The 23,777-nt window shown below is 48.6% G+C and overlaps 2 protein-coding genes across 2 annotated transcripts in view; both read right to left on the bottom strand.

The window, feature by feature from the left end:
* Positions 1–607: 607 nt before the first annotated feature.
* VWA7 (von Willebrand factor A domain containing 7) lies at positions 608–11,323 on the bottom strand. Its single transcript, XM_027876691.1, has 17 exons — positions 11,265–11,323; positions 10,743–10,985; positions 9,495–9,776; positions 9,092–9,188; positions 8,439–8,549; positions 7,763–7,958; positions 7,450–7,619; positions 6,617–6,729; positions 6,239–6,355; positions 4,275–4,451; positions 3,487–3,619; positions 3,157–3,309; positions 2,955–3,047; positions 2,532–2,821; positions 2,089–2,228; positions 1,718–1,892; positions 608–1,500 (listed from the first exon to the last, which is right to left on the bottom strand). The coding sequence occupies exons 2-17, from the start codon at positions 10,968–10,970 to the stop codon at positions 1,324–1,326; spliced, it is 2,652 nt and encodes an 883-aa protein (XP_027732492.1). The 5' UTR covers positions 10,971–10,985; positions 11,265–11,323; the 3' UTR covers positions 608–1,323.
* A 772-nt stretch (positions 11,324–12,095) lies between these two features.
* Positions 12,096–23,777, bottom strand: part of VARS (valyl-tRNA synthetase) — a 17,062-nt gene continuing 5,380 nt past the window's right edge. The window contains exons 10-30 of the mRNA XM_027876690.1: positions 23,619–23,700; positions 22,325–22,444; positions 22,067–22,175; positions 21,893–21,987; positions 21,305–21,395; positions 20,876–21,000; positions 20,560–20,663; positions 20,282–20,440; positions 20,025–20,115; positions 19,543–19,648; positions 19,373–19,443; positions 19,016–19,141; positions 18,405–18,509; positions 18,019–18,087; positions 16,138–16,216; positions 15,813–15,940; positions 15,245–15,400; positions 14,601–14,807; positions 14,374–14,485; positions 13,849–14,174; positions 12,096–12,253 (exon numbers count right to left, since the gene is read on the bottom strand). Coding sequence (XP_027732491.1) covers positions 12,185–12,253; positions 13,849–14,174; positions 14,374–14,485; positions 14,601–14,807; positions 15,245–15,400; positions 15,813–15,940; positions 16,138–16,216; positions 18,019–18,087; positions 18,405–18,509; positions 19,016–19,141; positions 19,373–19,443; positions 19,543–19,648; positions 20,025–20,115; positions 20,282–20,440; positions 20,560–20,663; positions 20,876–21,000; positions 21,305–21,395; positions 21,893–21,987; positions 22,067–22,175; positions 22,325–22,444; positions 23,619–23,700 — 2,530 coding nt within the window. The 3' untranslated portion in view covers positions 12,096–12,184. The remainder of the gene's footprint in view (positions 12,254–13,848; positions 14,175–14,373; positions 14,486–14,600; positions 14,808–15,244; positions 15,401–15,812; positions 15,941–16,137; positions 16,217–18,018; positions 18,088–18,404; positions 18,510–19,015; positions 19,142–19,372; positions 19,444–19,542; positions 19,649–20,024; positions 20,116–20,281; positions 20,441–20,559; positions 20,664–20,875; positions 21,001–21,304; positions 21,396–21,892; positions 21,988–22,066; positions 22,176–22,324; positions 22,445–23,618; positions 23,701–23,777) is intronic.

A 23,777-nucleotide genomic window follows, 5' to 3' on the forward strand; every position in this document is an offset into this window, starting at 1 on the left:
TTCTTTTCTTGTGGGAAGATTGGCTAGAAGGCAGTTGAAATTGATTTCCCCCAGTTTTCTCTGCTTTCTCTGAAAGTGTCTTATCCTTCCCCACCCCCCTAGCCCAGTCTGACCGAGCCCAAGACGGGCTGGAACGAAATGCTGATTGAACTGAACGCGTGGCTGCTTCTAAGAGAATGCACAGAAGTAGTGAGGGGCAGGGGGCAGCTAGGTGGCACAGTGGATAGAGCACTGGCCCTGGATTCAGGAGGACCTGAGTTCAAATGCGGCCTCAGACACATAACACGTACAAGCTGTGTGACCCTGGGCAACTCACTTAACCCCCATTGCACAATTAAAAAAAAAATTAAAAAAAAATTTAAGTAGTGAGGGGCAGAGACTCTCTTGTCAGTGAGGGATAGGCGAGAGGTTGCTGGATACACATGATCCCCCCCAAAAAAACCCATAAAAACAAAGAAAAAACTCCACTATTCTCTACTTTCTTCTTCCCTCTTTCAGGACCTGCAAGGGCAGCAAGAACACGAGCAGGTGGCCCAGCCTGAGGGGGAAGAAGCTATTCAACTGGGCCAGATGAAAAGGCGGAGGGGTCCCACCCTAGTCTAAGGCCTATCCCCACGCTGGTTGATGAGAGAAGAAGAGATTGCTAGAAATACACTACTTCCTCTGTCCCCAGTCTTGTCCAAGTTGAAATGACTTTGGGTGGCAAATATATAGATATTCCTACTTCCCAGGCCTCACATGAGAGGGAAAAATAATTAAAGTTTCTTCTTGAACCCTATCAGGACCTTTATCTCCTTTAAATCTTCCCAGTATACTCTGTCCTCCCATCCTACATCCCCAAAGAAAGGAACACCATTTATTGAGAATTTATTTAAATTATTAATATCAATATCCTGTCATCTTTCTCTACAAAAATAAAACAGAAACCAATTCACAGGCCTCAAATTAAAATTTCTATAACCAACAGTCCCCGGATTAGAGAAAAGGGGATGGGAGGCGGGGAAGGGCACGCTAAGGTAACAAAACTAAAGTAATTTTCTCCAAAAATAAGTATTTGATTTGATTCCCAAAAAAAGGTTATAGGGGAGAGGGCAAAATAGTGCATTATGAGAAAAATCTTTCTCTCCCTTGACCTCCCCTCACCCCAACTCTTTCACCTGAAAGGAAACAAAATGACTGCCACGATTTGAAGGAGAAACCCCAAACTCTGGATTGGTAGAGGAGAGGAAGGGTCAGGGCCTCCTGGGAAGATCTGGGCAGGGTCATAGACAGAGCCTCCCTCTCCTACCCAGAACCATATTTGGGAATGTGGGCAGGAAGGCATCACCAGGCTGCTATGCCAAGCACCAGCATCAACCCTTTCACTGGCCCCCACCAAGGGCCAGCTCCCATGGCACCCCCAACCCCACTCCTCTGGGGCCCCAGAGTAGAGGTGTGTAAGTCTGGACTAGCCATATTGTGACTTGGCCTTGAGGAGGGGCCAGGGTCATCCAGTTGCTCCTGGAAAGAAAAAAGGGGAAAAAGATAGGGCACAGGAGTGTGTGAAAGAAAGAAAAGAAGAAAAGACAGGCAGAAGGAGAGAAGGAAACAGGGTTAGAAAATCAGAATGGAATTGAGCTTCCTACTCACCCAAAACTAAAGTCTAATCCTTGTGGTCGCCCCCTGGCTTCAACCTATCCAAGGGGCTGGTGACAGGTGACAGGCAGGTAGGTCTCACCTGTGGGGGGAAGGCCTGCACCAAGAGCTGGAGGAGAGCATGTGCAGGGGGGGAAGAGTCATTGGACTCAGCCTCTGCTGTCACTGTCACTGTCACTACTGAGTCCAGTGTGGCTGAGCCTGGAACCTGTAGCCAGAATCGCCCCCAGGCTGACTCATTCTGCCCCAGGTGAACCCTGTGAAATTAGACACATTTTGCTCACTGCCCTTTAACAGAGATCCTAGGGGCCCCTTAATAAAGCATCCCAAACTGAAAGGTAGAGGCTCGGAATTAATCCGAGCTCCGATGAAGTAGGGTGAGATTAACCAGAGCTGACAGTCAGAAATCAGGGAATGGTGTTTAGAACTAAGTCTTAGGAGGCATATAGTTACCTAGAGAGGTTGGAGGTGAGGGGGAAGCTGGGGCTGACAGAAGCTGTAATGATGAGGTCCCAGGGTCCTGAGAAGCTAGAGATTTGGAGGCTGAGCAGAGCCTGGTGGCCAGGGCTAAGAGGGCCAGAAGGACCACTGAGCTAGAGAAGAGAAATGAGAAGGGCTAGGTTGTGGATGGATCAACGTCTTCCCCTCCTCTAAAAATTTAGTTAACAAATCCATCCATCACTGGAGCTGGACAGGACCTCAAAAATCAAGTGCAATCTTCTCATGTCAGATAAAAGAATGTCCAGAAAGGGGAAGTTACTTAAACCCAGTTCAATTCACAAGCATTTATTAATCACCTATTATGTGCAAGATACCACGCTAGGATACCATGATGAAGAACAAGAGTCTATTCCATCTTCCTCTTTTTCCCTCCTACTATAACCTCCAAATCTTACCTCAAGAAGGACAGGAACCACAGCGCAAGGCTGAGAGGCTACTCTCTGAAGACTGGATCCCTTATCATCCTGGCCAATCAACTCCAGGAAGAAAGGTCTTTGGGTGAGAAGGATGTTGGGGTCCAGGAGGGCAGTGAAGAGTCCCTGTTCAGGGGCCCCTGTTGGCTTCAGGGTCACATTGTCCAACTCTTCACCCCCTGGGCTTCCCCGAAGGATAATGTGAGAGTGATTCATGTTGGGGATGCCAGAAACCAGTCCCGTCACTTCAACCAGAAGCAAAGTATGGAGACCTAGGGAGGGATAAGAGCAGAAAAAGGTGTGAAGAGAGAAGAAAAAAAAGATGGATTCCAATTTTCATGTGTCTCAGAAGCCTGGAATAGGAGGTTGTGGAAGGAGAGGCAAAGAGCAGAGTAAATGTTATACCTGCAACTGGTTGGCTTAGGGGATAAAGGCCAGGATGGGGTCCATTATCAATAGGAATCCCAAAAGAGAAGAGGAAATCCAGGGAAGTCTTAGCTGGAGGAGGAGAGAGGGGATGTGAGCCACTTCTTACCCACTATATCAATCATCTCCAGAAGCTCCTGTGTTTCCTGCCCCTGCCCCTCCCCCCCAACCTCTTCCTTACCTTTCACTTTTACTCCAGGTGTCCCCTGTGCTGTGATCTCTATCACCCACGCCCCAACCTGAGGGGGGTCATTTAGGTTCACTGTCCAGAACTGACCAAAGCACTGAATATGACCCAGAGGCCCCCAATCCTGATCAATATCCTGAGAAACACCTGGAGGGCATAGCGAGGAGACGATTTATTTCTATCTCATATATAATAGAACATTTCCAAGGAGAGGGAATATTAGGCCTCTTGAGCTTTCTCTGTCATCCTGAGTCAGATATTCTCCAGCCCAAATCTGTACCCCTTTTATTATCAGTCCCCTTCTCTGCCTTCCCCTTAAAGTACCTGTGGGGTCTGAGATCCTGAAGGTGCTTATCTCTCCATGGAGATGGATGATGACCCCATGAAGCATCTTGTCCACGTGGAACATGAGAGGCCCCTTAGGGTTCGGGACAGGAGGCACCAGGGCTAGGGTCACCTTGAGGATGTGAGGAAGAAACATAAAAAGAGAGATACATAGGACAGGGAGGGAGAAGAACAGAGACAGAGAAATTAAGTGACAGATGGAGAAAGGGATGGAGCTAGGTTACAGAAAGGAGGATAAAAGATATGGAGAAGAAAGGGGAGGAATGATTCATAGGAACTGATGAGGCTGGGTTATGGGTGACCAGGGTACAGAAAGGAGGATAAAAGATATGGAGAAGAAAGGGGAGGAATGATTCATAGGAATTGATGAGTCTGGGTTATGGGTGACCATATCCCCAACCTTACCAGGTGACTGATCTTTCAATGTATACCCTTAGAGCAAGAGATAGTAGACCAAAATGGGTGTCATTTTTATGGTGAGTGGAAACTGGAACTTTCAGGTTAGTCCAGATAGCTCTGTAAAAAGTCTTCCTTTCCCCAAGCTTCTAAAGGGCAAGATTTTTGATGGGATCTATTTCCCTTGCTATTTCTAATAAGGAAAAGAAACTGGGGAAATCCAGAGGAAGACCATGAAGCAACACCCCTCCCCCTGTCCCCCAGCAAAGGATTTATTTCCTGTTTCCCTCACCCTCACAACATGACTGCATTTCCTGTCCAAGTTTTCTTGGTTTCTATTTCCCCACACCCAGTATCCTGGGGCTACTCACCATATCCATCATACTCTCCCCCACCACACTCGCTACATTCTGAATATACTGGTCCTTGGTAAAAATGACTTCTCCTCCTGAAGCCATGGCTATTGCCTGGTATGGTTGAAACCGCTTTGGGGAAAGGACCTCTCTTCGAACCCGCCTTGATGGGTCCTCCGTCACCAAGAATGTCACCTGTGCTCAGAGAGGTATCAAATTATTAGGCACATGATTAACAGGTTTTGCTATTGTTGTCCCTGACTCTGGAAGCCTGTAGAATGTCTCCAAAGCTAGGGTGTTATGGTGGGGTCTCATGCATCCTCTGGTTGTCGTCATTGTTGACTTGTTATGGCAGTTTTCCATTTGCCGGCTACATTGAAGAGAAGTCTGTGATCTCGGCCTCAGGTTGCTGGAAGTTCTCATGCTCTAATACCACGTCAGCATTGTAGGTTGATTCTCTTGGTGTATTCTTATGGTAAGTACCAGTACAATGTCTTCCATAACATAACCAAGTTCCTTAAGACCAGAGACCACAAGGGTAGCTAGGTGGTGCAGTGGATAGAGCACTGGCCCTGGATTCAGGAGGACCTGAGTTCAAATTGGGCCTCAGACACATAACACTTACTAACTGTGTGACCCTGGGCAAGTCACTTAACCCCACTGCCTAGCCCAAAAAAAAGACCAGAGATCATGTCTTCTATTGTCATAGACTCCCCTCTAACCTCCACAGTTTCACACAGACACACAGAGACACACACACAGACACATACTTCCTCATGCTTCCCACTTTGATTGTGTGATGGGAAGGGCTTATTTTGTGTACTTTCTGAGGGGTAGGTTATTCTATTTTTTTTTCTTTTTTTTCTTTGGTGAGGCAATCAGGGTTAAGTGACTTGCCCAAGGTCACACAGCTAGTTAGTATCACGTGTCTGAGGCTGGATTTGAACTCAGGTCCTCCTGACTCCAGGGTGGATGCTCTATCCACTGCACCACCTAGCTGCCCTGGTTATTCTATTTCTAATTTGATGAAATGAACTTTAATTGTATTGTATAGTTATTCCTATCCTCTCTTTACTTTGGCTGGAGGAAGGGTAGATATCTAGCTAGCAGAGTGATAACATGGGGGAGTGATAAGATGGAGGAACACCAATGAAAAGTTATTGGATAAGGAAGCTTCCCAATTTGCTGAGAGTTAGCCTAGGATTGTAGAAAAGACTAACGCAGTGGATAGAGCACCGGCCCTGAAGTCAGGAGGACCTGAGTTCAAATGCGGCCTCAGACCAAACACTTGACACTTACTAGCTGTGTGACCCTGGGCAAGTCACCTAACCCCAATTGCCTAAAAAAAATTTTAAAAAAATAGAAAAAATTAAGGAAAGGACTAGTAAGTTTTATATCCAAGATGCCACTCTAAAGCAGGTAGGGAATTGTAGCTTTCATAGAATAGGTTAAGGCTTTTCAATATTTTAAAGCATCATACTTTGTTTCTTTAAATTCTATTTCTAATAACATTTCTCTGGTATATAATTTCTGAATTTGTATAGCTGCTTTTCCAGGGTAAGCAAACTCTGGAGTTCAAGGTAGGGAGAAAGGGTGTAGATGTCAGGATCAGGAGTATCAGGAGAAGAATAGGAAAGGTAATTAGGATTTGAGTATGACATCTCTGAACCCCCAAAGCCAAGGGAAGTTTTAACAAGTAGTGAGAGTTCAGGAGCAAAGGCAAGGTTTTGGTATCAACCTCTGAGAAGAGCTGGTGCCCAGAGAAGCTAACACATCAGCAGCGAGGCAGTGAGCTCTAAAGCTAAGGGGTGGGTTTCTCACAGTTTAGTACAGAATGTAGCACAGGATGGGTGTAAAGAATACATGCTTCTTGAATTACTATTTGTTGTTTTGAAGTGTTCTGCCAACCTGATCTGTCCCAAATGGATCTCTTTTGGGGTCTCTTTTGGTTTATGCTTACTGCATTATTGTAGGGTGTTCACCTTGCAGTGTTGCTTCTGGCTCAGGGCCTCTATACGATTGGTGAGATAGGCATCCTTGGGAGAGGCATCAGTGAAGACAAAAATGTCTGAGAACTGGGGTGTGTGGAGCAGGGCCAGCTGGGATAGGGAAGAGAGAGAAGAAAGAATTAAAAATTGAGTAGAAGAGGTGAAAAGCTAGAAACCCTGTCCATACAAGGAAGAAAGGGATCTGCTCTAGAAAAAGCAAATTGTTGGGCAAAGAGTAAGGGGCTAAGTCACAGAGGAGGAGAATTCTAGCTCCCAAGGTGGAGAAGGAGGGGAGAGGAGGGAAGGAGAACCCTGAGGATAGAGATGGGAAGGAAGAAAGAGGGTTGGGGAAACTTAAAGGGGAAGAAGGACCTCCAGAGCTGACAGACACATCTCAGGCTCATCTCCACCCCCCAGGGCATGGATCTCATTAAGATGTTTCCAGAAAGCATCAGGGTCACTGGTCTTAAGGACAGGTCCAAATCCTGAAAAGGAGAAGAGGAGGGAGGATGAAGTAAGTGAAGGAAGGTAGCAGTCCCCACTCTACTCAAGAGCTATTAGAGTAATTCATTATTCCCCAACCAAAAAGCCCTCTTTGTACCTGGAATGGAGAAGAAGCACAAATCAGAAAATGTTACCATGGTAACAATAACACTTCCAACATGTACAGTGCTTTAAACACTTCAAAGAACTTTCATGTCCAGTATCTCATTTAATCTTCATGCAGCAACCCCAAGAGGTAAACCAGGTAGATATCATTACCTTCATTTTACAAATAACAAAAATAAGACTCAAGGGAATTCTGTAATTTGTCTGAGGTCAGAAGTTGTTGCAAGAACAGGACTAGAATTCTCAAGGCCCAAGAAGAAAACGGAATCACTGATTGCCACAGATACTCCTCAGAGTAGCTCTGTTTCATGCTGATCACTACCAGCAGATTCCGTTCCAGCTCCCAAAACTGAGGAAACCGGATATGATTAGTTGCCATTTAATCCCCTCCCCAAGCCCATTCCCAAGAAAAGCCCCTACTGGCTTTATACCACCTAGGCACTCATCCTCCTAAGCATATGCTGCCATTTTGGAAAGAAGGGGAAGAACATTCACTACTTGTGGGCTGCCACAGAAAGGACTGCTGTTTTATAAGGGAAAAAAGAAGTGGAGATAGAACCCAGGATCCCTGCCCTCTGCCCTGGGGCCACTGTTACCAGGATCATGGAAAGGCACAAGAATGTAGTGGGTAGGCTCCATGGGGCCACCACGACGTTGGTCAATGATTCTCCAAGCCTGTATTTTGGCTGCATTGATTTCTTCCCCCATACTGCCTGTAGTGTCCAGGACAAAGCTCAGGCCTGAGGCTGGGGAGATTTGCAGGAGCCTAGAGGGTGAAGGGGCACTAATGAGGGCCCAAGTTGTCTGACCCTCACCCCCTGACACTTCTCACATCCCACAGGGACTCAGATGTTTAAGTCTATACTCAACCCCCCCTCCCCCAGTACTCCCTTCTCCCATCCTGCTCACCTGGAAAATCCAGTATCCCCTAATCGACCCCGGAGGAGGTTCAGGGCCTGGATTGAGGCCTGGAGAGCAAGCTGGGCAGCTTGAGGGTGCAAATCATGGTGTGGTGAGAAAGCTGGAGAGGTGCTGTCCTTATTGATGCCCCCTCGGGGGATAGCTCGGCTGCTCTGGTCAAAATGGCCCCCGTGGCTACATTTCCCTAATGTGGGGAAAGAGGTCCAAGAGAGATAAGGAATGGGAATATAACCCCTCACTCCCAGAACAAAGGGACGCCCCCCCTCCCAGCACCTAGCACCAAACTCCTTAGGGGCCAGGAAACATGTTAGTAGCAGTACAGCCATTCTGGAGTTCAAACATGAGAGAGACTGTTGGCATCCCTCCAGTAACCCCGAGGCATCCCCTCATCACCCTACCCTACCACATCAAAATTTTCTTGTGAACAATAGAAAGCTACCCCCAGACAGATGCTGCATCATTCTGAGAAGACAGAACAGGAAGGGGACTACCCCTCTCCATTCCCTATCCCTTTTATTTTCATTCATCAGTCATGGCCACCCCAATGATGCCAACTCTAACACTACCCTTTCCCTAACTTTTCATAGGAAGTGGCACCTTACTGGGGAACCTAATAATGGCAAGTGAGTCTTTGGAGGAAATGGGACCCCTTCCTGTAGTATACCTGGAGGCTTGGGGGGTTCTGCCCCAAAATAGCCAGAGGTGAGGAATATGGAGCCCAGCAAATTTCCAGGGCAGCTCAGCTCTTCACAGTCAGAGCACATCGGGTCCCCAGCTGAGAAGAAAGGATTGCCACAGTGGGGAGGGTGAGGTGGTAATGGGACTGAGCTCCCCAGGTCCCCAATATCTTTTACTCTGCCTTTGTCTAGTCTCCACTTCCCAAGAGAAGGAAAAAGACAAACAAGAAACATAATTGGTGCCTCTATATTCTTATTGGCAAGACAAGGAGTGAACCTGGGGATGGGATACGAGGTAGTTTCTTCTCTCCCTCCATTCCTTCCTTCCCCCTCCTCCCACACACACACACACACACACACACACACACACACACACACACACACACAAAGCAAGAGATGTAGGTGGGGGGCAACATGGTGCAATGAAAGACTTGTGACTTTGGGCAAGTCAAGTCTCCTTTCTCTGAATCTCAGTGTCTCCATATGCCCTAATATGCCTTGAAAGTCCCTTTCAGCTTTCTCATTCTATCTAGGATTTTATGAAAGACTGCACTGGGACACTTGCCCAGGTGGGTGAGTTAACCAAAATGACTCTCAGGACTTCCTACCCCAGTCCAGGCGGTATGGCTTGGACCCATACCCTGTGCCAAGTTCTTGAGCTTCCGTCCTGGCCACAGGAGATCAGGGTGGGGCTGCTGCTTTCCCAGCTCTACCCAGTTGCTATGACTGTAGAAATCCTGGTGGTAGAAAGAGGTCAATCATGGCCTACTCCTTTCTCCCCCAACTTTAGTTTCCATCTTTTCTCTCCATCCCTCTACTGCTCCATCAGGAGACTCATTGCTCCTGTTCACCATAAGACTGTGGTGAGAAATGGGTGCCCCACAGGGCCAATTCCCTACCAATCTCACCACTTTCAATTTTCCAACTTCTCTGATGACAAAACTCTCATAGGAAGTGCCACCCTCTTGGAAGAGGGGACACAGAAAGGGGCCTCAATTCTCTCCCTCATCCTGATTTTCTCTTCACCCATACTCTTCCTCTACCTGTAAGGCATGTAGCATGGCTCCTAGGCGTTGGCGGGCCAGAGTGTATTCCAGGGCACGAGCAGCACTGAGGGCTTCCCGAAGGCCTCCCACAAGGCGGGCCTGGCTCCCAATCAGCTGTTCTGCATCAAAGTGCAGCTCAGGGTCATTCTTGGTCACTGAGAGGAAGTCTTGGGCTGCATTGGCACGAGCCACCTCACCAAGGGCTGCCCGGAATCGGCGGGTTGGGGTCCCAAGCCCAAAGTAAGCAGCAAAGAGGTTATCAGCCAGCAATGTCCGGCCCTGAAAAGAAGAAAAATATCCACGATTTAGCAATCTAGAAAGAACCTCACTGTTCACCACAGCAATGAGTACCTTAAAAAAACTGTGTCTCTGGACTATGCAGGGGAGCTACGCAGGCAGAGGCCTTTGTCCTAAACCATACACGGGGAAGACCTTTCCCTAGAAATCAAGGCTTCTCAAATTACCTTTAGTTTACTTATCTGTTGTCTTTCCTAGCATAACACCAGTTCTTTGAAGGTGGGGACTATTTTGTCTTGGTGTAGTTAGTCAGTCAGTAAACATTTATTAAGCATCTGTTATGTGCCCGGTACTGTGCTAAGCAAAGAAAGGCAAAAGACAGTTCCTGCCCTCTAGGTGTTCACAATCTAATGGGGGAAACACTATGCAAACAATTACATACATTCAAGTTATATGTTTGATAAAAAGCAAATAATCAACCAAGGGAAGGCATTAGAATTAAGAGAGATTGGGAAAAGCTTCCTGTAGAGAGTGGGATTTTAGCTGGGACTTGAAGGAGGAGGTAGAGATGAAGAGGAAGGAGGTTCCAGGCATAAGGTACAGCTAGTGAAAATGCCCAGAGTCTGAAGATGGCGTATCTCGTACAAGGAGGCCAGTGTCACCATGTGTATTGGAGTATGGTTCCTCAGCCCCAAACTCAGGACCCATAAGAATATGAGCAGATATTTAGAGCTGGAAATGGACCTTAGAGGTCACCTTGTACGTGACTTGACCAAAGTCACACAGGTGGCAAGGAGGGAATTTGAACGCAGATCCTCTGACTCCAAATCCCGTATTCTTGTCAATTAGTGAGGATACCTCCCTTCCCACTAAATAAACGTTTGTTGAACTGAACAGAATGTCTTCCCCTTAGCAACCACAGAGCCCTAGACAGACAGGGAACTCCTAAGAACCTCAGGGGGAACATAGAGCTTTTGGGAGATTTGGGAGTAGCAAATGGGGTCTTACCTGGAAGTCCTCCAGGCGGAGGGGATTCCTGCCAGGGGGTGGCCATTCCAGGAAGAGCTGTAAGGTAACATTGAGAGCAGCTTCCTCTGTCAGGTACTGGTGGGTGATGGAATTGGGGGCGACCACCAGGCTCCAGATGTTGGGGAAGAAGCCAGATGCTGGGCGAAGCCATGGTAACAGCAGGAGTAAGGAGCCCAGGCAGGGGCGAGGCACTTTGAGAGGCGCCATGGCCGAGACATGGACCTGAGGGGAGGTCAGGGTGGAGGACAAAGACATGGGAACAGGTGTGTATGTCTATGGAGTACAAAACCAAGTGTCCAAATTCTGAGGAGAGGGACAAATGGAGAGATGCACTGAGCTGAAGCTCTTTCCTCCCTGGCCAGCTCTGGGTCTATGTTTGTCTCCCAGGGCACCTGCCTTTTCCACCCTCAGCCTCACTTATCTACCGTAGCTGGACGATGTTATCACCAGGACAACCAGAAAGTTATCAGGAAACAGAATGGGTGGCTTAGGCAAACACACCTGCCAGGAAAGGGCTTCTAGGACCTCTCTGCTCCTCAGGGATCCAGGCAGTCAAGCTCTTTCCTCCCAATGACCCAACAAGCTGGTGGTCTGCCCACTGAGCTCCCTGAAAGGGCCAGACATCCAACCCCACTCTCTCAGGTATCAGCTTCCTGTTGGGTTCCCCCCCCCCAAGAACACAGGCACCCCTCTCCCACAAAGAATAGAACTTTCCCCTTAGGCCCCCAGCCATACCTGGTCCCAGGGGTCTCCTCCCGGACGGGGTCCCAGGTCACGCTAGGCAAGCAGTGGTGCGTAACTGTCCTGGACTTTAGGTCAGAGTTATATTTAACCCAGGGCAGGGGGTGGGGTGTGGGTGGGGCAAATCAGGGAGCAGACATAGGCCCAGGAGCCTAGAGGGTCCCCAAATGCATTGCTCCCCCAAATCCAAAGAAGCCCAAAGAAGGGCAGTGTGTAGAAGGGGAGGTATACATAGAGCTGCCTCTCCCTGACCCACCCCACTGCAGTGCAGGGATGAAACGTGCTGATGAAAGCGCATGAGTCAGGGGCTGGAGCCCAGCCAAGGCTGGACCAAGTTGTACCCCCTTCACTCCCTTTCCCCACAGAGGGGATCCAGGCTTCTGCTTCCCCAGCCTTGGGATACTGCCTTACCCCCAACCCTCAGCATTCTCCGGGGACAAAAGCATCTATTTCCCTTCTAACTCTCCAGGTATCAGGTTCTCAACCTTAAGCAATCCCCCTCCCCCTCCCCCTCCCTCTCCCCCTCCAAGGAATTAGGCATCTGATTCCTGCTCCCTCAGGGAAACTCATTACTCATTACACAAAGAAATATAAGGTTTGTGCCAAAATATTTTATTGCTGCGACGTATCCCCCCACCCAATGATGGGAGGTCAGGGTGCTGGGGAACTGTCTCCAGGTCTCACAGCATCTTCTCAAACAGGGCAATGGCTTCATCTACCTTCTTCAGCTCTGCCTCTGTCTGCTGGAGCTAGGGAGGGGAAGGAGACAGTGGGTGAGAACCCCCAGATCCAACAGAGATTCCCCTTGCCTCCAAAATGCAGGCAAAACCCCCAGCCCAGGAAGGGATCAGAGAAGGGACCCAAGGGAGGAGCTAAAGGGAAAATGGAAACCACTAAGAAAACCTCCTGCCCATCTTGAAGTCTAACCCCATTCAATCCCAGTTTCTGTGTAAGCCTCACTTAACTATCCTGTCCCACAGTGACCCCTTTTCTCCCTCCTCTGAGCTCCCAGAGACAACATATTCAGGTTGTCCATTTAATGAGAAAACTTGGATTCTGGGAGCCCATTTTCCCATAAGGTGGCTGAAGCACTGCACTGTCCATAAGGGTACATTCATCTTTGAAGGAGGAGTTCCAACCACACCCCGCTCCTCCAGTTCCACCCCCACATCAGCGGTACCATGAGGTGTTTGAGTCTTGGGGAGGGTCAGGGGCACCAAATGAGAGCCAGATGGAAGATGTAGGACAATGTGTTATGGGCATATCATTCCTTTACCCTAATAAACCTGCCTTAGGGAAAGCACTTGAGTCAGTCAGACCCTAAAGATTTTCTCTGGGAACAAACTGGGGTTTTCTTATGCAGGGTTAAGAGATAAGGACCAGGGCAGTTAGATGGTGCAGTGGATAGGCACTGGCCTTGGAGTCAGAAGAACCTGAGTTCAAATCCGGCCTTAGACACTTGACACTTAACAAGCTGTGTGACCCCGGGCAAGTCACTTAACCCCAATTGCCTCACCAAAAAAAAACCTGACATAAAAAAGACATAAGGGCCTCCCCTGGGTACCACAGGCAGTGACTGCCTTCTTTTCTTCCTACTTTCTTTTTTGTTTCCCCAAGTTAAATTATCAGCTTCCAAAGAGTAGTCAGGGAAGCCAAGGTATCCTCCTCTCTCCAGTCCCAATGATGTGGGTAAAATATATGCAAGAAGGGTTACTTATTGTCTTACTGATCAAGTCCACATCCATCCTGGGAGATGGTGCAGGACAGCATCCTAGGAACACTCAGTAACACCTGACTACTTCCTCATATCCCAATGTCAGCCCCCTTTAGTAAAAGAGAGACACCACAGGGCTAACTCTCAAGAAAACACAAAATTAATGCTGGCTTTCCACAAACTCGCTATGTGACCTGAGGTGCTGAGCCTTCAGGCTCCTCATCTGTAAAACTAGGAAGATGGTATTCCCATTAACTTCACAGAAGTATGAGTTGTAGAAATGTGAGTTGCTACTGTTGTTAAAATACTTCTCCTCCCTAGACCGGTTTCCTCATCACCAGATCTTCCCAGATCTGATGTTTTCATGTGCGCGTGAGACATCAGTGGAAGAGTCTAGACAGGAAGAGAAGGACCAAGCGCCACTCCCCCACCCCTCTTCCAGCCCCAGCATTCATGCCAAGGACCCCAGAGAAAAAACTCAAGGCTTGGTAAGACTGTCTTGTGCTTCCAGGTGCTGGAAGCCAGGAAGGAATAGACAGACCAGTGCTGGGGGCCTTTCACTGAGAAGAAATCAGGGAAGAACTGGCCGTGGACCCTGAAGTGGGAGGATGCCACCAAAGACCCACACACCTTGGCCTCCTCAGACTCCTGGACTTGGGAAGGAACCTTGGTGGCGTAGTCGGGAATGGCCCGACGCTCCCGAAGCTTCTGGGCCTGACGCTCAGCTTCCCCGCGTTTGGCCCGGAGCTTTGCCAGCTCTCGGGCAGGATCCACCAGCCCCTGAAGCTGCAGGTGGACAGAGCATCGGTCAGAAGCCAGGCCCACAGCACAGCCCTGCGGGGCAGGGATTCCAGGGAGCAGGACAGTCACAGGTCCAGTGTTGGACAGTGCCTGCACATAGCCTGACACTGCAGAAGCCTGTGCTCCTGTCGCCTCATCTGCCACTTCAAGGAAACCTGTGGTTGGAGAAAGAGGGAGAGGTGAAGCCAGATGCTTGGACATCTGGTGGGTGAGGGAGGGAGCAAGAGCTGGCAGAGGGACCAGGACAGGATGCCTGAGGGTACAGATACACTAAAGTAGTAGGGAGCACAGATGGGACAAGTGTCAGAGGCCTGGATGTAATAGGGGTAGAAGAAAACATGATGGGTCCCTCACACTCAGGCTGGCTCCGGGTGAGGTTGTAATCGGCTCGGAGAGAACGCACAGCCCGGGTGATGCTGAGTGAGAGCTCAAAAGCAGCCTCGGCCTCAGGATCCTTCCAAGAGAACTGTAACAAAGCAAAAATGTTCATGAGGCAAAAAACAGGACAAGCCTTCAACCCTCCTGTGTGCCCCTCACCCCAGTCCCCACTTCCCCTCAGGGGCTCTGGAATCACTTCGAACCTCACTGGGCTCTGGGTAGGGGGTAACGCAGAGACTAGGTGGGGCCTGGGGACCCCTCCGAGGCAGGCGCTGATACAACTCCTCAGTCACAAAGGGCATGAAGGGTGAGAGCAGTCTCAGGCCCACATCCAGGCAAGTGTAGAGGGTCTGTCGGGCAGTATCTGCTGCAGCTTGGTCCGTCCCAGAGAGTACAGGTTTCAGGCACTCCTAAGGAACAAAAACAGACCAATCAGTCTGTTGGATTTGGAAGGGATTTGGATTTGGAAGAGATCACCTAGTCCAGCTTTCTCACTTTCAACACAAGAAACTTGAAATACCCTGACACCCAGGCTCCCTCATATCCCCCTGTGGAACCCTAAGTACCCAAACAAGTCTCCAGGTACAATGGGGATGTCTTGGTGAGGGCCAGTCCTAACTTTCCTTCCCTTGGGATCCCAAGTGGCCTTCTGCACTGTCCTGCCCAAAACTCCTCTCTCCAGCTTTCCTCTGCCTTCACTCTTCCCTTTTACTCTTGTAGGCCTGGCTACCAGAGAGATACCTCCCGGGATCTGATGAGGACTGGAGGACCCCATATGGTTCTCTGGGAGATAATACATCCACCCTCCCCCAACCAAGGTACATCCCAGAACCCAATCTACCCTTACCAGGTAAACGTTGCAGAGGTCATAGAGCCAAAAGCTGTACTGGGCAGTGGTGACAGTGGGGAAGTCATAGGCACGGAAACCCTGGTCGCTCAGCCCAACAGCTTCACTCAGGCGGCTCTTAATCCAGCGGTCAGCCAAGCTCTCCTGACTGCTGGCCTATACAGGATGATGGTAGGTAGTGTGTGTGGGGGTGTAGTATGAGCAGGAAAACTGCCATTCCCAGGGACTGGGAATGAGTCACGTCAGCACAGTCCATTAGGCTAGCACCTGCTGAAACTGCTGCTATATTTGGGGTCAAGCCCTCAAAAAACCTCAAGCCATCTGAGTCTGGCCTGTGGAAAATTCCGCCAAGTTTGGGGTAAGGAATTATATAGACTTGTAGAATCTCAAAGAATTGGTTTAAGTAGGTTTAAGGTGAGCTGAAAGATTAGCTCATGAGTGGGCTTGAACTGTCTTCTTGTCTTCAGAAACCCCATCACACCCAAGAATGACCTAGTGCCTATTCAGCTATATTTGAGGAGAGTTTGAGGGTACCACCCTCCCCCTATCAGCCCCTGAGGTCCCTCACTTGGGGAATAGGTGAGGGTACAAATCCATCTCCCAATGCCCTAAGGGCAAACTTGGTGGCGTTCCAGAGCTTGTTACAGAAATGTCGATACCCAAGGATTCGGTTCACGTCCAGGTTAATGTCTCGGCCTGGGGAGATAGTGAGGAGTGAGCAAACGAAGATCAGGATACATACTGTTCCCACCTCCACATACTGTCCATCGCCCCATCCCCCAAAGCACCAGGGACAGCAGACCCCATGTAAGATTGCAGGGGGTGCAAGGACAGACCTCCAGCACAGCCCTGGAGAGCAGGGAGGGTTAGTGGGGGGTGGGGTGAGGTCATACCCTGAGAGGTGTAGGCACAAAGTCCAAATCTGAGAGCATCTGTGCCGCACTCAGGGATTCCATTGGGGAAATCTGCCTTCTACATGGAGAGATAAGATATGTCAGAGATAACAGATCCTTATGAGACCCTACAAATAGCCCTTCTTCAATTTCAAAGGGATCATAGATTCAGAGTGGGAAGCAAAACTGGCCTTCTCTGTTCCGTCACATAGGACCCCCCATCTCCCAGCCCCTGCTCTGGCCCTCCTTTTGTCTGCAATGTCCTTCCCTCTCACCTCCAAGTCAAAGCATCCCTTTAAGGCTCAGCTTAAGCAGCACACTCTATACAAAGCCTTTTCTGATTTCCTCTCCCAAACATCCTTGCCCTTTACTCGTTAGTACTGATTTGTATTGTTCTCTTTACATTTATTCTGTATACTCTTTATATATATATTATATATATATTTACATTCTTTATAATCTCATACATGCTGTCTAGTGTATTAGAAGCTAAGCTGCTTAGAGTAAGGAATGTTTCATTCTTTGTGTTAGTATCACTAATGCCTAACACTCAGTAATTGTCATTGGTGAGTCATTTTTTAGTCGTGTCCAACTCTTCATGTGCTCATTTGGGAGTTTCTTGACAAAGATATTGGAGTGGTTTACCATTTCCTTCTCCAGCTCATTTTACAGATAAGGAACTGGGGCAAACAGGGTTGAGTGACTTGTCCAGGATTACACAGCTAATAAGTGTCTGAAACTGGATTTGAATTCACAAAGAGGAGTCTTCCTGACCCCAGGCTATCCATTGTGCTAATCCACTATGCCACCTAGCTGCCCAAGCACACTGTAGGCAATTAATAAATGCATGTTGATCTAGCCAAACTAAGGGCCAGGAATCATAGGAAGTTAGCAGTGCTATGATGAACTCCAAAGAGCCAAAAAAAGCAGCAAAAACAGGACCCCTGCTTCTAGAGTAGAGGTGATCAACATCGGGGGTGCTGGTGCCACGAAGCTTTGGAGTTTCACGAAACAATTCCCCGCAACAGGCAATGCAAAAAAGCCAAGCAAGCCCAGGCAATAGACAAAGTCTGCCCTCAGATGATGTGAAGAACTCAGTAGTTAGCACAATGCCTGGAACCTACCAGGGACTGATGAGATCCTTACCGACTTGTCTTTACATGTTGAAATGACTGTTGATTAATAATAAAACAGCTTTTCAATCATGGAAAAAAAAAGCACGCTGATTGAATGATTGATGAGAGGCCATCTAGTCCATATCCATTTTTTTCAGGTGGAGAAACTGAGGCTTAGAGACGTTACATGACTTGTGCTCATGGTCACACAGTCAATAAATGAAAAGCATGGAGTTTGATGTTGTCAATTTCTTTTGGCTACAGGATCCAGGTGTCAGGAAGGACCCACAGACACTGGGATTCTGACCAAGGATAAAGGGCAGAGGCAGAGTCTCATTCCCTTCACCTTTTCCATGTAACGAGGAGTGGGTGATTGGTTCCCAGGTCCGTCTGACTCCAAAGCCAGCACTCTATCGAGTACAACGTTCTCCTTCTTCCCTTCCTTTCTCTATACTCTCCAGTCCCCTCCCCGTTTCTGTCTCTGTGAGCTCACACATCTCCTCAGAAGATTCCACAGGTTTCCCCCCCATCTCTTCAGAATTCACATGCTCTCCTGGGGCAGCTAGGTGGTACAGTGGATACAGCACCAGCCCTGAAGTCAGGAGGACCCGAGTTCAAATTTGGCCTCAGACCAAACACTTGACACTTACTAGCTGAGTGACCCTGGGCAAGTCACTTAACCCCAATTGCCTTAAAAAACAAAACAAAAAAAAAACAAACAAACCATGAAGTCACATGCTCTCCCCAACCTCTCAATACCCCATACCTGCCCCTCCTTGGCCTTTTCCATTTCACCAGGGTCAAGGTTGCTGTTTAGTAGTTGGTCATGGAGTCCCTAAATAGAGATGAAGGAATGATTAAGAAACTCAGCACGGAGGGTCCAGGAATTTCCTAGAGGAGGGGATCTTAACCTTTGTTTTTTTGGTCATGGAACCCTCTGGCAGTCTGGTGAAGCCTATGGGCCCCTTCTCAAACAGTGTTTTTAAATGCATAAAATAAAATACACAGAATTTTAAGGAAACAAATTATATTAAAATATGGCTATCAAAACACACACATACAAGTTCACAGACCCTAGGTTAAGAAATCTTTTCCTAGATCCCCCAAAATCCCCTCCACTCCATTCTCCAGGCCCTGAATATCTAGCCTTACCTGCAGGGAGAGCCCACTGATGACATCCAGGGGGTCAATGACATTACCAAGTGATTTGCTCATTTTCCGGCCATGGGAATCTCTGACAAGGGCATGGAGATAAACCTGTGGAGACAGTGCAGGGAGTTGGGGGAAGGAAGGGAGAGGGGTCACTGAGGTCAGATGGCTTTTTTCTTCCTACTCCTACTAGTTCCAAACAAGAGAAACAGTGAAGGAGTTCTCTACCCCCACAATCCTTGATTCAATTCTCCATCATGCAATTCAGATTAATTCTCCATAGGTTTCTGGTGGCCCATACTCTGGCTTATCCCTCAGACCCCATCCTTTCCAAGGGGTCAGGCAGATAGCTTGGAGATTCTGAGAGTAATATGCTGAGTGTCCCAGTGAGGGCCCTCAAAGCAGATGTCCCAGGATAGAGAATGCTTCCTAGGTCAAATATTTTAAAGATATCCTTTGTAGAATGATCTTCTTTTTTTGGGGGGGGGGGGAGAAGGTGGGGCCAACTGGTATCAGGGATTGACCAGGTTAAAGATGGAAGCTCCAGTGCTGGGTAGAATTGGGGGACTCTGTGCCAGAAGCCACAGTTTACATAGGAAAAGGCTGTTCTTAACCTCTTTGAAGGGCAGTTTCCCTGTTAGCTTCAGACCCAGCATCACCATACGGGCCACCCAGAAGAATAAAATGTCATGTCCTGTCTCCAGCAGGGTCCCTGGGTAGAACATACTTAGGTCCTCTGTCTGAAAAAAAAAGGTAGAACATAACAGGGACCCAGGTTTCTGAGGTGAAAGATCCAGGACACAGACATCCAGTTCCCCAGTCTATTTCCCTCATAACCATTAAACTACCCTTCCATTCTCACCCTCAACCTATGACCCAGGTGTCCAACCCTCAAGTCCTTTCTACCAGTAAACCCGTATCTTCCCCTACAAGTCCTGGGGGATTCAAATGTCAGACCCCAACCTTCATACCTGGTTGGGCCATCCAAAGATGGAAAAGGGGAAGATGCCAGAGGAGAACCACGTGTCTAAGACATCCTCATCTGCAAGGGGGAAGGAACCAGCGTCAGTAGTCAGGCTGGAAGAAGGGGTCCCAGCTCCACCACAGTTGTCCCCTCAGGCTGCCCCCAGTCCTCTCATACCCTGTGACAGACTAATCTTGTCTGGGGACACTCCAAACTCCTTGGCTGCCTTCTCCCTGGCCTCCTCCTCGCTTCGGCCACTCACCCAATACCGACCATCAGGATCCTGTCCCCAGAGTAAGAAGACATGTTACTCTGACACCCTCAGCACCTGGCTCTACTTGAATGATGCTTATTCCCCTTTCCTTTTACAGGAATGTGGCCCTCCCCGAGTTATGAGTCTCCAGCTCCTATCCATTCCCCCTCCCCTACATTTCCATTCTCCTCAAGGACCTCGGAATCCCGTCCTTCATGCCCCTAATTCTTCTCCTAAAGGGATCTCTGTTTATCTTGTCAGTCCCCTTCAACCTCCCTCCCCTTCACCAACCCCCAATCCTACTCCCAGATCCCAGAAGGCACAGATGTCAAAATCTAGTTCCCCAGTCTCTGGCTTTCCTTGCCCTCCCCTCTCCCTCAGGGATGCCAAGGCCCAGTTCTTTCACCTCCCCAGGGGGCACTCCAGGATCGTTGACAGTGACAAAGTAGGCAGGGATTCGGTGACCCCACCATAGCTGCCGAGAGATGCACCAGTCTCTGGGGAAGAAGGTAAAGAGTACAGAGTTAAAAGAAGGGGCTAAAGACTAGGAAGCCACCATCCTCCTCTCCTAACTAAATCCTTCCCCCTCCCCCAGTCCTCTCTCACAACCTCCCACTGGTTTCCGCTTTTAGCCTCCCAAGCCTTCCCCTGACACACACATACCTGATGTTGTCCATCCAGCTGTGCCACATTTTCTGATGGATCTCAGGCACTATCTTAAGGTCGCCCCGAGTCACGGCTGCACTGGCTGCCTGGGCCATCTCCCCACACCTCACATACCACTGGGGCTTAAGGAGGGGTTCAACTACATCCTTGGAGCGGCTACAGAGCACAGAGACACATGTAAAATGAGATCCCTTTTCCTGGAGGTCTGACCTGGCCTCCAGCTGAAAGATTTGCTCAAAAAAAAAAAGAAAAAGAAAAAAAAGATTCACTCTTACTTGCACAAAGGTACCACCATTGGATTATCCTTCACTGCCCGGAATAGTCCCTTGTCTTTTAGGGCTGCCAACACTGCTTTCCTTGCCTCGAACCGAGGAAGGCCCTATAAGGCAGAAGAAATGTCAGAGCCCCAGGAGCACCCACCACCTCCACAGCACACAGGGCTCCATCAGCCCTCTCTTCTCCCTCAACCCGAAACCTTCCCCTCTACCTAGCCCCACACTTATGAGGCTTCTCTCTTCTCCCTTTCTCTCTCTGTTATCTGTCAGACTTCCTATCACTCTCCCAGCTACTCCACCTCTTAACCCTTCTCACCAGAAAGGGAGGTGGAACATTGATGAGGTTGCCTCGGTGGTCCATAATGCTCACTGCCTCTAGCTTGTGCCTTTGCCCAACCTCATAATCATTCTGATCGTGGGCTGGTGTGATTTTTACAGCGCCTAGAGGCAGGGGAGGACAAGGGCATGAAGGTCACAGCGTCAGTCACCAAGGATCAGAGGTTCCTAGTCTCAAAAAAATTGTACACTCCCTAGGCCATTGTTCAGATGGGTCACTGCAAGAAGCAGCTTCTCCCCCAAATCTCTGGGAAAGCTCTTGCTCTAAGCAAATCTACTTTCTCTATCCTCTGGAAGAAACAGTGAAGGAAGGAATGTCATAGGTGCCCCTCCCCTTAATCTCCAAACATATGAAGGTTTCCTAACATGGGTAAAAAGTCTATTCCTTCCCAGCTCTCCCCAAACTCACCAGTGCCAAATTCCATGTCCACAAACTCATCAAAGATGACAGGAAGGCTTCGAAGGAGGAATGGGTGCATAACACTCTTTCCCTGAAGGTGCTGGGGACAGGGGAATCAGGACAGAAAAGATTAGCACCATGAGGAGGGGGAGTCTGAGGATCAGGGACAGAAGAACACAGATATCTTCCGTGATATAAACTGCAGACTGGGACTGTCCTGAAACCCCAGCCAAAGGACTTCATCCTCAAGAATGGATCTATAGCTTTCTTCAATGTTCTCAACCATTCCTATGTCTAGGGCAAAGGCCACCCTGTCTGTCCTTAGAACCTCCTTCAGCTCAGTCTTAGGTCCAATGAACAGAAATACATAGCACCAGATAGGGATACAACCTGGTTTTATGTGAGTCTTCTCCTCTGAACTTTTATGTCTCCTCCTACCCACAGCCCCATCTTTTTGGGATAGGTTTATTCCAGCTGCTTCTGAAGAGCAGGGATTGTTGTACTTCTGTCTGTCCTGGGGGACTGGCTAACACAGAGGTTGTACTTAATAAAGAAGACTTGTGGGTGAGAGGATTGGTGAGATAATCTGCCCTTTACCTGGTACCTAGGGTCTTTGGGGTGCACAGCCACAGCTACATCTCCCAACATGGTCTCAATACGAGTGGTTGCTACCACCACTTCCTCATCGCTCTCTGAGGAAAGGGAGGAAGGAAGACTTAGCCTCTGACTTTTACTCTGGGATAGAGGACCCCAGTTGTCCCTGGACCCTACCTGAATCTTGTATCTTGTAGGCAAAAGAAACAAGGACCCCAAATTCCACCTTCTCCTCATAGCCTGGGACAGAGAGTAGGGTTCGGCCTGACAGCTCCTTCTTATCTACCTGTGAAAAAAATCAGAATGGGGGAAATTAGAAATTAGAAAAGGAGCTTTATGTAACAAAAATGGACTGAGAAGACAGTTTAGGGCAATGGAGGGGAGCCAAGAAACTAGCCTGGGGAGATCAGAACTCTTCCTGGGTATACCACGCACCTCAATGTCAGAGATGGCAGAGTTGAGACTACAGGACCAGTTGACGAGTCGAGTACTGCGGTAAATGACACCATCGTTATGAAGGCGTACAAAAGCTTCTGTGACAGCTGCTGAGAGTTTCTGGAAGGGGATGGAATGGAGGACAAGGGTTAAAGAGAAGAATTTTTTCCTCTTGGAGAAGGGGGTCCTAGTTGCCAGGATGAAGGATCTGGGGTGGAAGGGAAAAGGAAAACCCTGATGGGGCCTGGTCACTCCCACTACATGCCCAGGGTAGAACAGTCTTCTCTACCTCAAAGACCACGAAGGTAATGGATTTCAGCCCTTACTCTAGTCCCCTTCCCCTACTCCCCTGTCCTCAACTTTAGGGACACAACAAGATTGGCCACAGTGAGAGAACTGTGTGTTTCCTGCAGCAGCAATGATTCTACCTGCTGGTAATGGCCTCAAGAATACACTTGGTGTGTCTTGGAGACATTCGGACCCAGCCTGACAAGAGCAGAGAGAGAGTATGCTGGGAAAAGAACACTGGGGCTTGGAACCAGGAGACCTGAGCGGATTCCTGGCTCTGTCCATCTTTGGGATAATGGATAAGCTTTACTTAACCTTCCTGAGCCTCAGTTTCTTCATCTGTAAAATGAGTGGGGTGGACAAGATGGCCTCTAAGGTCCCTTCCAGCTCTAAATCTATGATCCTATAATCTCTCTGAGACTCAATTTCCTTATCTATCAAATGAAGCAGCTGGACCAGATGATCTCTAAGTTCCCTTCCAATTCTAAATCCTATGATCCTAGGAGTAATGAAAGACAAAGGTAGGGCCTTGAAAACCAGGTAGAAGAGTTTGGATTTGACGCAACCATCAAAGAAACATGAAAAAAGGCATATTCACATAAGCTTACACTTCACTGTCCCCTCCTGTTTCTATTGCATCTATGGGCTCCTTCAGGAAACCCCCTGAAGAGGGGCACAAGAGGTTGTACCTAATAAATACCTGTTGGTGGATGGGTTGGCTGGTGAGAAAATCTGCCCTTTACCATCAGGGGTCATTGGGGTGTATAGTCATGGCTACAACTCCCAACATGGTTGCCACCACCACCTCCCCTTATAAAGGGCTCCGTGTAAGCCCCCTGAAAGCAAGGACAACATCTCCTATTTTTCCCCCATTGCACCTAGCTCACAGTGCACAGAAACCAGTTCACTAAGGATCTACTGGTCCATAAGTAATGCTGCTGGGTCACCAAATCTAGTGAATCCTAAGCTCCTAATCCCAATTCCCTGGGACACCCTCTACACTCACAGGGTCCATGGTGAAACAAGCTCGATTCCAATCATAGGAGCCACCGAGCTTCTTTAGCTGATGGTAAATTCGGTCTCCCTTCCTGGAAACAGATGAAGGAAAAACTTTGGGAGGTTGGTCACCCTGGTCTTCACTCTTCCTAATCTTCATATCCCCTCT

This window comes from Vombatus ursinus, unplaced genomic scaffold (assembly GCF_900497805.2).
Source record: "Vombatus ursinus unplaced genomic scaffold, bare-nosed wombat genome assembly UNPS02014811.1, whole genome shotgun sequence".
Classification (NCBI taxonomy): domain Eukaryota; kingdom Metazoa; phylum Chordata; class Mammalia; order Diprotodontia; family Vombatidae; genus Vombatus; species Vombatus ursinus.

Bases quoted from the DNA above. Each gene is read 5' to 3' on its own strand.
- VWA7 (XM_027876691.1), bottom strand. From the start codon at position 10,970: ATGGCGCCTCTCAAAGTGCCTCGCCCCTGCCTGGGCTCCTTACTCCTG. The intron at 9,777-10,742 runs GTAAGACCCCAT...TCTTCTTTTCAG, and splicing joins TCCGCCTGGAGGACTTCCAG to GGCCGGACATTGCTGGCTGA. The intron at 1,501-1,717 runs GTGAGACCTACC...TTTTCTTTCCAG, and splicing joins TGCAGGCCTTCCCCCCACAG to GAGCAACTGGATGACCCTGG.